Here is a 13,097-nt window from a genome sequence, read left to right as displayed (position 1 = left end):
TCATGCGCAGTCGTGCAAGCAGTACTAATAGTCGGGGACCGATTTCTCAGACAAATGGGCGGGACATTTTCAGCCAGAAGCGTATTTACCTCAAACACGTCACGTTTTAAGTAAAAACTTAAAACGGGGACACCAACATAGAGCTGTCCCCACCCCCCCCCTGTCTGATAACCCCCTGTAGACCTAGACCACCCTGCTGCTACTTCCCATACTCCAACTACACCTCAAGGGGAATGTTTTACCAGATAGAAAGTCTGTAATGATTTCAAATGAATGTAAAGATACGTTTAAGAGACATCATCAAAAATAGAAGTACTTATAGTTTCAAGATGACAAGTATATTCGAAAGCTAAATGGCCCTAATATAAAAGAAAAGAAATCATAACAAACTAATCTTTCAAGATAAAAAGTCTTAATATTTCAAGATAGACAGTCCTAATATTTCAAGATAAAAAGTCTTAATATTCAGATACAATCCTAAATTTGCAGATAAAAAAGTCAGCTATTCAAGTATAAAAGTCTAATATTTCAAGATAACAAGTCCTAATATTTCAAAGTAGAAAGTCCTAATATTCAAGATAAAAAGTCTTAATATTTCAAAGATAGCAAAGTCTTAATTTTTGCAAAGAAAAGTCCCTAATATTTCACGTATAGAAAGTCTCAATATTTCATAAGTTGTAATGTTACACTGAACTACTGACAGTCTTTGCTTTATTGCTCAAGGCTTTTCTTCTGCAGCAGCTCATGAGAATCAGCATACAACACACTACTGGGACATATTTTCCTTTGAGATTGATATTAAACGAGATCCTCAGTCGGCAGAAAAAGCTGCAATGAAGTTATAGGATAATTGTCAGCTTGTTATTTACGTTCATAAAGTGCTCGTTTTAGCTGCTGACAGACTCAGATTAATATTCTACGTGCGACAACATTATGAAAGGATTTCTAAGGAGCTCGACCTTTCTGTTAAAGATTAAGATCCTTTTTAAACTACCGTCAGCGAAATTGCGTTCGCTAACGCACACCGACTCCATGTAAATAATCAGTGATTTTAGCATCGTAAAACCGGTTTTCTAAAACATCTCTGAGCTTTTCTGGAGCGACCATCGCTCCGTTTTGTCGGTGTTTTCTTTTCATTCCAACTTCGGTCGGTCAGTCACAGTGAAACGCCGGGGACTGATCCAGCGGGACAGATCGCTAAATCGGGGACTTCCCCCGGGAGCCGGGACGTATGGTCACCCTATCTAATAGTATAGTACGCTGTGTCATGTGTTCATCTGCCGCAGTGCAATCAGATTCTACAAAACCATCGTATGTCAATGGGAAACTGCAGTGGCCACACTCACATGAATCAGGAAACAGTCATTATGCAGTATAGAAATTGAGGTATTGTTAATACTATATTGATCAGTATACAACAACTAGACTTAGACTTCTCTTTATTAATCCTTTTGGGATGAAATTAAAATTTCCAGCAGCAGTTTTAGCAAGAAGAATCAGTATAGAGAGAAAAAGAGGAAGACAGTATAAGATAACAGTATAAAAAAAAAAACAAAAAAGAAAACATTTGGCTATAAAAAAACCATTTAGAATAATTACCATAAAGTGCAGGGTTGAGTCAAGTTGTACAGTGTTATTGAGTCAGGTGTGTGTGGAGTGGTGTGGAGAGTCCATGTGTATGTGACGTCAGGTGTGTTGTGTGTGTCGGTCCGTTGTATGGTGATTCCAGGTGTGTGTGTGAGTCAGCGTATTTGTGAGTCCAGGTGTGTTGTGAGTCCGGTATTTTGTGATCCTGTGGGTGATCCAGGTGTGTTGTGAGTGCAGTTGTGTGTGAGTCCAGGTATTTATGTGAGTCCAGGTGTGTGTGGTGAGTCCAGGTTGGTAATGTGAGTCCCTCGGTGTGTGTGAGTCCAGGTATTTATGTAGTCCAGGTGTTGGTGTGTCAATGTTACCTGTCCTGTCACCTCTATGTCTGCCCTAGTTCCTATTTTCCTCCGTTAATCCAGGGCTTTTACTCGAGTCCGGTTTTAGAAGGTCCGGTGTTGTCTCGGAATTGTCTCGGTACTCGCTAGTATTTGGACTCTGACTTTGTCTCGGTCTCGGCCCGCTGTTCTTGCCCAACATGTCTCTGGTCTGGACCGAGTCCAGGTGTCTTTATTAGTGATAATAATTTGAGGGAAAATGAAACCCAAACGTTTTGTCTTGATACTGCCATGATAAGACCTGTTTTTTCTGTCCTGGACTCGGTCTTGGACTGGACTCAAACCTTGTTGGACTTGGTCTTGACTCGACTCGACAGTCCTGGTCTGGGACTGTCTTGGACTCGCAAGGTTGGTCTTGACTAACAGTCTTGAATTCACCACATATGGTTTTGTAAACAGACAGATTCCCCCACAGATGAAAACCCAAAAAAGTGACAAAATCTAAAAAAGTGACAAATGAGTTAACCCTCATGTTGTTCTTCGGGTCAAATTTGACCCCATTTTCAATTTTGTTTTTTTTAATATCCAAAATAAAGAAGTCAAAATACGGGTAAAATGTTTTGGAAAAGTGACAAAATTAATAAAAAAAAAACAAAAAACCTGTGTAAAAGCAACAACACGTTGAGATAAGGGGGCGAAAAACCTTTTCATGGTCAAAGGGAAAGACAACACAAGGGTTAAAAAAATAAAAGCTTTTTTCAGCTTTGACTCATGACTGTGGGTTCAGTTTCGCTGATTATGGGGCTTTTGATTTCTATATTAACACGATTCTGTTTCAGCTGCCTCGTTGACAACAGGCCTGAAGAGCGGAAGCCTCGCAGTGTGGAGACCGGTAGGCCGTGCCTGGAGCAGAGCGTGCGCGTCGCTCCGAAAAATGGCGAACCATACACGGACCAATGCCGTGTGTTCCTATCACACAATACCTCAATAACCACTTAATAACATTTTAATAGTTGGGTTTGTTTCGGTTTGCAAATGCGATCTACAGACCACGGTCAGTTCTAGCAACTCTCCATTGGCTTGCGAGCCCTAGTCAGGCCAATCACATCGTGTATAGAGAGTCGGTGGGCGGGGCTTAGTAATGACGCCCCTCGGTGGAGCCAGCCATGGAGTCCCCATAACCAACATCTTGTCAGGCTTACTACTACCTGCATGTGGAGTTACCCTGGTGTTGTCTCGGGTCAAACTGACCTTTCTAAGTGTGTTTATATCAAATATGGATTTCTTTTCTCCAAATTGCTCTCTAAATAACATGGATGATTCCACCCAACCTTAAGGTTAAATTAATGATTACTGTCACTGAATTTTTGTGGGTGTTTTATTGAATCTATAGCTTTGAATTCTTGTATTTAATGGTTTCCAAACAGTAATGGGGACTAAACTTGACATCTACCCATCTGTTATCCACACAACTCCTCAGATCTTAACTATCAGTCAAAATACTCATCATCTTTCTGCCTTTTTACCTAAAAACTATATTTACTTGACAAAAATGAGGTTGTGTTGACCAAGACTTCCCGAGAAGGTAAGTGAAAACCTTATATAAACCAGATCAGGTTTTTAAAAAACGCCAAACGTGAAAAAGTAGAAATAAATCTTACGAAGCGGCAAAAACATCTGAATTTTGACTTGAAGGACAAGTTGCTGGTCCAACAGGAAGACAACACGAGCGGTAAGGGTGGAGAGGCACACTTCCTGGGTGTCGCTGCAAAACCCACGCCAACCGAAATCTCTCGCTCGACCGCAGTACTTTAAACACAAACTTCCCGAGTGTAACCACAACCATTAACCAGTCATAGAAGTTGCTCAAATCATAGGAAAGAAAGAAGAAACATTACCAGGAGGTACAATTTAGAATTCAGAAAGTGAATGAAATGAAAGTAATAGAAGTTACAAGTAAAAAGGGAGTTAGCGACCAGAAACATTTTTAATCCTTTTTGAATATGAGTATGGTTGCTGAGGATTTTGGTTCTTTGTTGGTTTTTGTTTTTGTTGCTAAATGTTCATTTTTTTATCTTTTTTTTTTTTTTATTTTGTTTTAACATGTTCAAAACAACTCTAACACTACTCATCTTTGTGACTCTGGGCCCCCTCGGGCTTAACGCTGTCCATCTGAGGTCAAAGCTCGTTTTGGTAACTTTAATTCAGGCTCACTTGGTCATTAGTTTGTCATGTCAACGCTTGCAGTTTTATGTCAGTTAACGTTAGACATCATTTTAGTAGAACAGGGACGGGTGATATGGAGAAAATAAAAAACACAACGAGAGCATCTTACCAAATTACCTCAACGATGGTTGTAGTTGTTGGACTACGTTGCGTTCAAAAATATTACACATTGTATTTTTCTGAAAATCTCCTCAAGTAAATGGGATAATGAGTACGTGGGTGAAGGCCACAAAAACAGGTGTTTTAAGTTCAGGAAAATGACATCACTTTACTGTAAGCGAGCCGTTCAAACCCAGGAAAAGATCCTCGGTCAATTGCGATATCAAATCTAAGAAATATATCTAGCTCACTATCAGGATTCTATATAATATCCAAGTGATAGTGCCCAGCTCTCAGATGACTCAGACTCCCACAGCTGTTCGTCTTACCTCTTTCCTAAGGAAATAATACCCGCTGTTCAGGGGAATACTTCAACAAAATCCCGTGTGTGGTGTGTGTCTCCGTATGGATCCCCGTGTGTGTTCCCCCGTGTTGTGTGTGTCCTCCGTGTGTGTGTCTCCGTGTGTGTGTCTTCCGGTGTGGGTGTCTCCGTGTGTGTGTCTCCCGTGGTGTGTGTCTTCCCGTGTGTTGTCCCGTGTGTGTGTGTCCCCGTGTGTGTGTGTCCCCGTGGTGTGTGTGTTTTTCCGTATGGGGTCCCCGGTGTGTGTCCCCGTGTGTGTGGTGTCTCCCGTGGTGTGTCCCAGTGTGTGTGTCCCCGTGGCACCGGGCTGACGTCTGTTCTCGTACGAGAAGTCTGGACTTTTTGAGGATTTCATATTATATTATTTTTTTTTTATTCCATAATTTAAAAAACCTTTTCTTTGCGTGAGGCTCCTTGTTCATTTAGCTGTAAACCCGACTGACACGTTCCTGTTTGTCTTGAGAAAAAAACAAAAAAAAACCCAGCTTCGTGTATGGACGTGTCATCCTGGGGTGCTCAGTATAACCAGACTTTTCAGTTGTTTTTAGGAGATTATCACCAGTGTGTCCACCAAGCTGACCCTTCACCAGCCTCTCCCCGTCGGCCGTGTTGATCTCATACCTGACATTCACCTGGAGTCTTTTGTTTGGTCGATCAGAGAGGTTATTAGCAATTTCAGCAAAACTTCTGATGTCATGTGTTACCTGTGTAGCTTCAGCGGCCCAGCACGCCCTGCCGCTTACCAGCCCCATGTTTCTTGATATTTATTTCCTTTTTTTTTTTTTTTATTTTTAAAGTATATCTATTTTTTTTACAATGAGTCCAACTGTGAAAAGGGCTGTGAACACGGATGCAGCTCTGTCCGCCAGCCGCTTCTTTAAGTTCTTATCCTTCACTGAAGTGTGTTTGCTTTCCAACCGAGCTATGCGTAACAGCCCGTAAGGGTTTTTATTCACGAAGGTCATTGTCAATCATGTTGCTTTCAATTGTACTTTGTCTACTTTCCCGTCTCCTCTTCACCGACCTTCCATGTGGGTAGTTAATGGATGCGTGAGAAAAACGCTCTTTCTTCCCATTTTAAAACGGACCACATGGTTAAAACATCAGCGAACCGATATAGTCGGAAGTATTTCACATGTACTGTACTGGGTCTTAACGATTAACAGGTGCAGTTTTAAAGGAGGGTACTGGGGTCATTTAAAGGTAACGGGCGCCAGGGTTCAACAATAAGGTTTTCCAATGGGGCAAGTTATATCCCAACCTACTCGCCCTCCTGGCACTCTCCTATCATCAGATTAGTTTTAACGTGCCGTCGGCCAAATCAGAACGGAGTTGGCGCTGATGCTTTTTGGAACATTTTTTTTTTTTTTTTTTACTTTTTTTAATATTTCATTTTTTTTTTTTTTAACTTTTTATTTGGGACTTGTTTACTTTTGAATGTTTATTTATGTTTTTTTTTTTTTTTTTTTTTTTTTTAAGGATTTGTACGTTATTTTGTCCAGATGTTTGACATTTGTTTTTTGTTAACTTTCTCGTTTACATTTATTTCAACTTTTTTTTTTTCCTCCCCATTTGCTTGGATTTTCCTTTTTCTTTTTTTTGGGGTCCAGTAAAAACATTGACTTTGGACAAGTAAATTGTTTTTTTTTTTTACTTGCCCCAACCGACAAGTGGGAACAAAACCATAGCGTTGAAACCCTGGGTGTAGACGTTTATCACCGTGTGCACCAACCTTTGCAAAATTTTCATTCACGAAATGTCAATTTTACAGGTTTTCAATCATTTTTTTAAAATACAGATTTGTTTGTCCAGTGGCAGTAAACTAACAGCACTCCCCGTTATCACCTTTGAATTCACTGTTCTTGTATAACATGTCGCTTCCTGTCCACAGCTGTACGGTGGTCATGGGTGATGCCACTAGCAGTTGTCGGGTGTTTTTGGGGGGGGGGTGGGGAATCATCAACACATTTTCACATTTTCCAAGTTAAACGTCCCTCAGTGAAGAAGTTGTGTGTTAAACGCCATATGCATCTTTGTTTTTTCAAAGGGGGGGAAAATGTTTTCAGAAGATGTATTAATGCAGAGGGTGCAGCTACTGTCATTATTATATCAATTCCACCTGTTTTAGTCATTACATCAAATATTGTGAAAACTGATTTCCCAGGCGCCAAAATGACGTCTTAACATGTCCTCCGTTCTGTTCAAACCAACAGTGGAAAACTCCAGATCTATTATTTTTTTTCTACTATAAGACAAGAAAGCAGCAAATCCTCATTATTTTAGACTCGGAGGTCAGAAAATGATTTGAAAATGTCTGTTTACAAAATAGTTCCACGTTATTTCGATCGCCTATTTCGTCGCAGCTTCAATCTGAACTATCAAAAACCCTGGAACAAAGAAGCTAAATTGAAGGACCTCCAAGTAAAAGGGAAAATCACTTTTCCCCCTGCTAAATTCAAAACTTTCATTTGTTTTCTCATAGTTTTCATTTCTCCTATTCTCCATTTGTCAATTCAGTTTTTATAGTATCAAATCATTTCAGCTTGGGTGCGGAAAAGACACAAATAGTTGCAGAAAATGACCGACAATGCGGAATAACCCTCCTGTTGTCCTTTGTTGAATTTGCCCCTTTTACAAAAATGTCTATATCTGAAATATGTTTTTTTTTTTTTTTTTTTTTAACCAATTACCACAAAAATTGATTGGATTTGCTCTTTGCAAATACAATTGATCACTTTCATTCCTCTGATCTTACTTATTCGTCACACTAATTCAAAATCTGTGCTGTTTTTTTTTACTTGAATATATGTATATTCTAGATAAATGAGGGTTCTTGACATGAATTCCAAAAAGTATAAAAACTAGTAAGATGGTGTAGTGGAAAACACCACTACAGTCGGAAAGGACGAAAATGTCAAATTTTTGTCAGTTTTTGACCCGAGGACCACATGAGGGTTAGTTGTGATGGGTGTCTCTGCCGCTGATATCATGGACATCACATCTGTCTCTGCAGCTATATCATGGACATCACATCTGCCCTCTTGCAGCGGATATCATGACATCACAATCTGTCACTGCAGCTTATATCATGGCCATCCCATGTATCTGTCTGCTGCCAGCTGATATCATTGACATCACATCTGTCTCTGCGCCTGATATCATGGACTCACATCTGTCTCTGCAGCTGATCTCATGGGCATCAACATCTGTCCCCTCTGCAGCTGATATCATGGACATCACATCTGTCTCTGCAGCTGATCTCATGGACATCACATCTGTCTCGCAGCTATATCATGGACATCACATCTTCTCTGCAGCTGATATCATGGCTCACATCTGTCCCTCTGCAGCTGATTCATGGACATCACATGCTGTCTCTGGCTGATATCATTGACATCACATCGTCTCGCAAGCTGTATCATTGCATCACATCTGTCTCTGTAAGCTAATATGTGACATCACATCTGTCTTCTGTAGCTAATATCATGGACGTATCACTTGTCTCCGCAGCTGATATCATGGACCCACACACTCTGTCTCCGCAGCTGATATATGACATCAATCTGTCCCCTCAGCAGTCCTCGGTCGCTCCTCATTGCCTCCTCTCCTCCTTCATCCTCCTCTCGGTTGCTGTTAAACGAAGAAACGTGTAAAACCGTTAAAGTACTACTGTCTGTTAATGGCGACTCCATTCATATCGCAGCATCCTGTAGTCCCCCAGTCTTCATTCTGTCATTAGATAACAGAATATCGGATTTAAAAACACATACCTTGCTGCAACTACTGTACTCGAAAACGAAAGTGAAAATCAGATTAATATATCCATAATCTGAGTAGAACTCTTTGAAACGATTTGTAACTTCTTTCCAGAAATAAATGTTGCATATTGGTCACTTTCACTGGCTACCCGTGTGTGGTGTGTGTGTGTGTGTGTGTGTGGTGTTTGTGTGGTTGTGTGTGTGTGTGTGTGTGTGTGTGTGTGTGTGTGTGTGTGTGTGTGTGTGTGTGTGTGTGTGTGTGTGTGTGTGTGTTGTGTGTGTGTGTTGTGTGTTTGTGTGTGTGTGTGTGTGTGTGTGTGTGGTGTGTGTGGTGTTGTGTGTGTGTGGTGTGTGGGTGGTGTTGGGTGTGGTGTGTGTGTGTGTGTGTAGGTGTGTTTGTGGATGGTGTGTGTGTGTGGGTGTTGGTGTGGGTGTGTGTCCTCTCTCTCCTCTCTCCGCGAGTCCTCTCTCCGTCTCTCTCCTCTCTCTCTAATCTCGCTCTCTCTCTCTCTCTCTCATCTCTCTCTCTCTCTCTCACTCTCCTCTCCTCTCCTCCTCTCTCATCTCTCATCTCTCCTCCTCTCCGTCTCTCTCCTCTCCCCTCCCCGTCCCTTCTCTGCTCCTCCCCCTCCACCTTATCACTCCCTCCCTCCCCTCTTCATCCTCCTCCCTAACTCTCCTCTCCCTCTCTCCGTCCTTCTTCTCCCCTCTCTCTCCAGTCTCTCTCCCTCTCGCCTCTCTCTCCTCTCTCCTTTCCGCCCCCGTCCCTCCATCTCTCTCTCCTCTCTCTCCTCTCCCTCCACGCTCTCCCACCTCCTCTCCCCTCCTCTCGTCCCATCCTCTCTCGTCTCCTCTCCTCTCTCTCGTGGTGTGTGTCGCCTCTCTCTCCCGCTCTCTGTTGTCCTCTCTCTCTCTGTGTGTTTGTGGTGTTCCTTTCCTCTTTGTCTGGTGTGTGTGTCTCTTTCCCCCCTCTGTGTGTCTCTCTGTGTGTGTGTGGTGTGTGTGTTTTCTTGACTCTCTTTGTGACTCAGTTCTGTCTATTCTTCACAGACTTGTTTTGTATTTTGTCTCCCTGGCACAGATTCATATCAGAAGGAACCTATGTGTAACTCATTCAAGTAACACAAATCCTTTGATGATGCTGATTCGTCAATATTTCAGTATCTTAGACTATATAGTAATCCAAGTATAATATTATTTTTTGTGTTTATATACTGGATTATATCAGAGCTTGTGGATCTTCGGTCTGAGCCGATCTTTGTGAGCGCTGACCCCGTCTAGTAAATGCGCATAGCGCGCTTTTGGTGTGTCTCTCTCTCCCGTCGGCTGCCGTAGAAAAGCGAACTTCTCCTGGGAACTAGAAAAATGGCAATTTGAAACGGGTAGCCATAGTTTTAAACATTTGTCATATTATGATCACCTTACCCAGCGTGTACTTGTTAATTGGCGGACGGGGGGCATATAGCGAAGGCGGAGTTTTTAATTGTTAAACGCCGGCAAATTATACCGAACAAAAAATGATAAGTCGAAAAAGTTGCTAAATTAGTCAACTGACATGTTAGCAATGTTGCTAGCTCCTGTTGCTAACGGGTCAAAACAACCCGTTTTTGACACCCCCTTTGACTCCTACTAATAGCCTCCCGGTTACAACATGTGTTTCACTCTAAATGTCCCCTAAGTGCCTGAATTTTATGTTTAGAAAAATTGTTTAACTGACAAAAAAACCCCCGTCGTTTTTAAAGTTAGCGCTTTTTTTGAGCTAGTTATGTCGCTCCGTGGTGTGTGTCTTGCCGCCAGGTGTCGCTGGTGCGTCGCCGCTGCTCCGGTCTCACGGGCCTGCTGGGCGGGCCGGTGCTGGCCGCCTCCGAGGGGAAGAAGAATAGCTCACCAGCCCGCCCTGATCCATCGATGAGGTGGGTGGTCAAGAATGGACACACGGGGGGGGGGCATGTCAACCTCGTTATGTTGCGTCTCGTGCAAGAAGTACTATAGTAGGGGACCAGATTTCCCTCCCAGACCAAATCCTGGACCTTTTTCAGCTCAGAAGCGTATTTACCTTACTTTCCTTACCCTACCTCCAAAACCGGTCCACTTTTTAGTAAAACTTAAACGGGGACAACAGAGAACCTAGAGCTGTCCCCCGCCCCCCAACACCCCCCCCCCCCCCCCCCCCCCTGGTCTTATCCAGACCGCCCCCTGGTCTGATCCAGACCCCCCGGTCTGCTACTCCATACTCCACTACATCCCTCGAGGGTAAATGTTTTCAAGAAGAAAAAAAAGGTCCTTAATTTTCAAATATAAAGTCCTTAATAGTCAAAATAGAACGTCTTAATATTTCCAAGATAGAAAGTCTTAATCTTTCAGATAAAAAGAGTTCTATATGCAAGATAACAAAGTCCTCATATTTCAAGATAAAAAAAGTTCGTATTAATATTTCAATAAAAAGTCTTAATATATTTTCAAGATAGAAAGTCGATAGTTTCAGATAAAAATCTTAATATTTCAGATAGAAAGTCGTACTTATTTCAAGATAAACACAAAGTCCTAATAATTTCAAGATAAAAAAGTCCTAATATTCAAGTAAAAAGTCCCTACTATTTCAAATAACAAGTCCTAAGATGTTTCAAGAGTAAAAAGTCTAATCTTCAAAATAGAAAGTCTTAATATTTTCAAAATAGGAAAGTCCTAATTTTTCAAATCGAAAGTCTCAATCTTTTTCATAATTGTTTTGTAGGTTACTGACTACGACAGCTTTTGCTTTATTGCTCAAGGCTGTTTTTCTTCTTTGTTTTCTGAGCAGCGCATTGAGAATCAATACAAACCCCAAACAAAAAAAAAAAAAACCCACTGGAGACAATATTTTTCCTTTGAGATTGATATTAAACGAGATCCGCTGCACTCGGCAGAAACAAGCTGCATGTAATTTATAGGAATTGCCAGCTTGTATTTATTCATAACATGTGCTCGTTTAGAGGGCTGCTGACGACTCATAATTATATTCTAAGTGGTGGTTTCCCCCCCCCCCCCTGACAACATTATGGCAAAGATTTCTAAGGGCTCGAGACCTTTCGTTAAATTAAATCCTTTTTTAAAAATAAAGTCAGCGAAATGCGTTCGCTAACGCACATACCCCGTAAAATAATCAGTGAATTTTACATCGTAAAACCACCCTGTTTCTTAAAACATCTCTGAGCTTTTTTCTTAGTCGACCCATCGGCTTCGGCTTCGGACCTCCGTTTTGTCGTGTGTTTTCTTTCTTTCATTCCAATTTCGGGTCCTTTCAGTTCACAGTGAAAACCGGGGACTGATCCAGCCGGGACAGATCGCTAACATCGGGGGACTGTCCCCCGTGAGCCCTGGACGTCTGTCACCCTAGCGATAGTATAGTACGCTGGTTTCCTGATGTTCAAAATCATCTGCACAGTGCACCATCAGATTCTAATCTCAAACCCTCGTATGTCACTGGGACACTGCAAGTGCCACAACTCACATTGAATAATCGAAACCAGGTCATTAATGCCTTATAGAAATTGGAGGTATGTACTACTATATGATCAGTATACCAACAACTCGACTTAGACTTCTCTTTATTAATTCCTTTTTGGGATGAAATTAAAATTTCCAGCAGCAGTTTTAGTCAGAAGAATACAGTCTATGAGAGAAAGAGGAAGACAGTATAAAGATACAGTATAAAAAAAATAAAAAAAACATAAAATAAAACATTTGGCTATAAAAAAAACCATTTAGATAAATTACCATAAATGTGTCAGTGTTGAGTCAGGTGTAAAGTGGGCCAGTTTTTTATCGAGGTTTGACATGCCCCCCCCCCGTGTGTCCATTCTTGACCAACCCACCTCATCGATGCTCAGGGCGGGCTGTGAGCTCTTCTTCTTCCCCTCGGAGGCGGCCAGCACCGGGCCGCCCAGCAGGCCCGTGAGACCCGGAGCTGCGACGCACAGCGACACCTGGCGGCAGACACACACCACGGCAGCGACCATTAAACTAGCTCAAAAAGCGCTAAAACGACGGGGTTTTTGTCAGTTAAACAATTTTACATAACAATTCAGTCACTATGGGGACATGTAGGAGTGAAATTACACATGTTGTAACATGGAGGCTTGATTAGTAGGAGTCAAACGGGTGTTTTTGACCCGTTAGCAACAGGAGCTAGCTAACATGCTAACATTGTCAGTTGACTAATTTAGCAACGTTTTGACTACATTTTTTTCGTATAATTTCCGCGTTTAACACTTAAAAACATACGCTTCGCTATATGCCCGCCGCCAATTAACAAGTACACGATGTTTAAGGTGATCATAATATGACAATTGTTAAAACTAGTTACCAGTTTCAAATATGACATTCTCTTTCCAGGAGACTTTCGCTTTTCTACGGCAAGCCGACGGAGAGACACACCAAAGCGCGCATGCGCATTTCACTCGAGTGGTCAGCGCTAACAAAGATCGTCTCAGAAGACGTCCACATGCTCTATAATACAGTATATAAACACAAAAAATAATATTATACTTTGGATACTTAATAGTCTAATATTACTTGAAATATTTGACGAATCATCATCATCAAATGGATTTTTGTTTACTTGAATGATACACATAGGTTCCTTCTGCATATATCTGTGCAGGGACAATAATACAAAACAAGTCCTGTGACTAATAGACAGAACTGAGTCACAAAGAAGAGTCAGAAACACACACACACACACACACACAC

At 41.6% G+C, this 13,097-nt stretch overlaps 1 protein-coding gene across 2 annotated transcripts in view; it reads right to left on the bottom strand.

Annotated features, from left to right (window-relative positions):
• The window catches only part of LOC116672629 (MICOS complex subunit MIC26), a 57,311-nt gene extending 44,501 nt beyond the window's left edge, over positions 1-12,810 (bottom strand). For both annotated transcript variants that reach the window (XR_004327601.1, XM_032504556.1), the window contains exons 1-2: positions 12,712-12,810; positions 12,221-12,331 (exon numbers count right to left, since the gene is read on the bottom strand). Coding sequence is in view for 1 of the 2 variants with exons in the window: in XM_032504556.1 (XP_032360447.1) it covers positions 12,221-12,331; positions 12,712-12,729 (129 nt within the window). In the remaining variant the exon portion in view is untranslated. The remainder of the gene's footprint in view (positions 1-12,220; positions 12,332-12,711) is intronic.
• Between the last annotated feature and the right edge of the window lie 287 nt (positions 12,811-13,097).

This window comes from Etheostoma spectabile, chromosome 22 (assembly GCF_008692095.1).
Source record: "Etheostoma spectabile isolate EspeVRDwgs_2016 chromosome 22, UIUC_Espe_1.0, whole genome shotgun sequence".
NCBI classification, from domain to species: domain Eukaryota; kingdom Metazoa; phylum Chordata; class Actinopteri; order Perciformes; family Percidae; genus Etheostoma; species Etheostoma spectabile.
The sequence above is the reverse complement of the archived record's forward strand: the minus strand, read 5'-3'. Positions and strand labels throughout refer to the sequence as shown.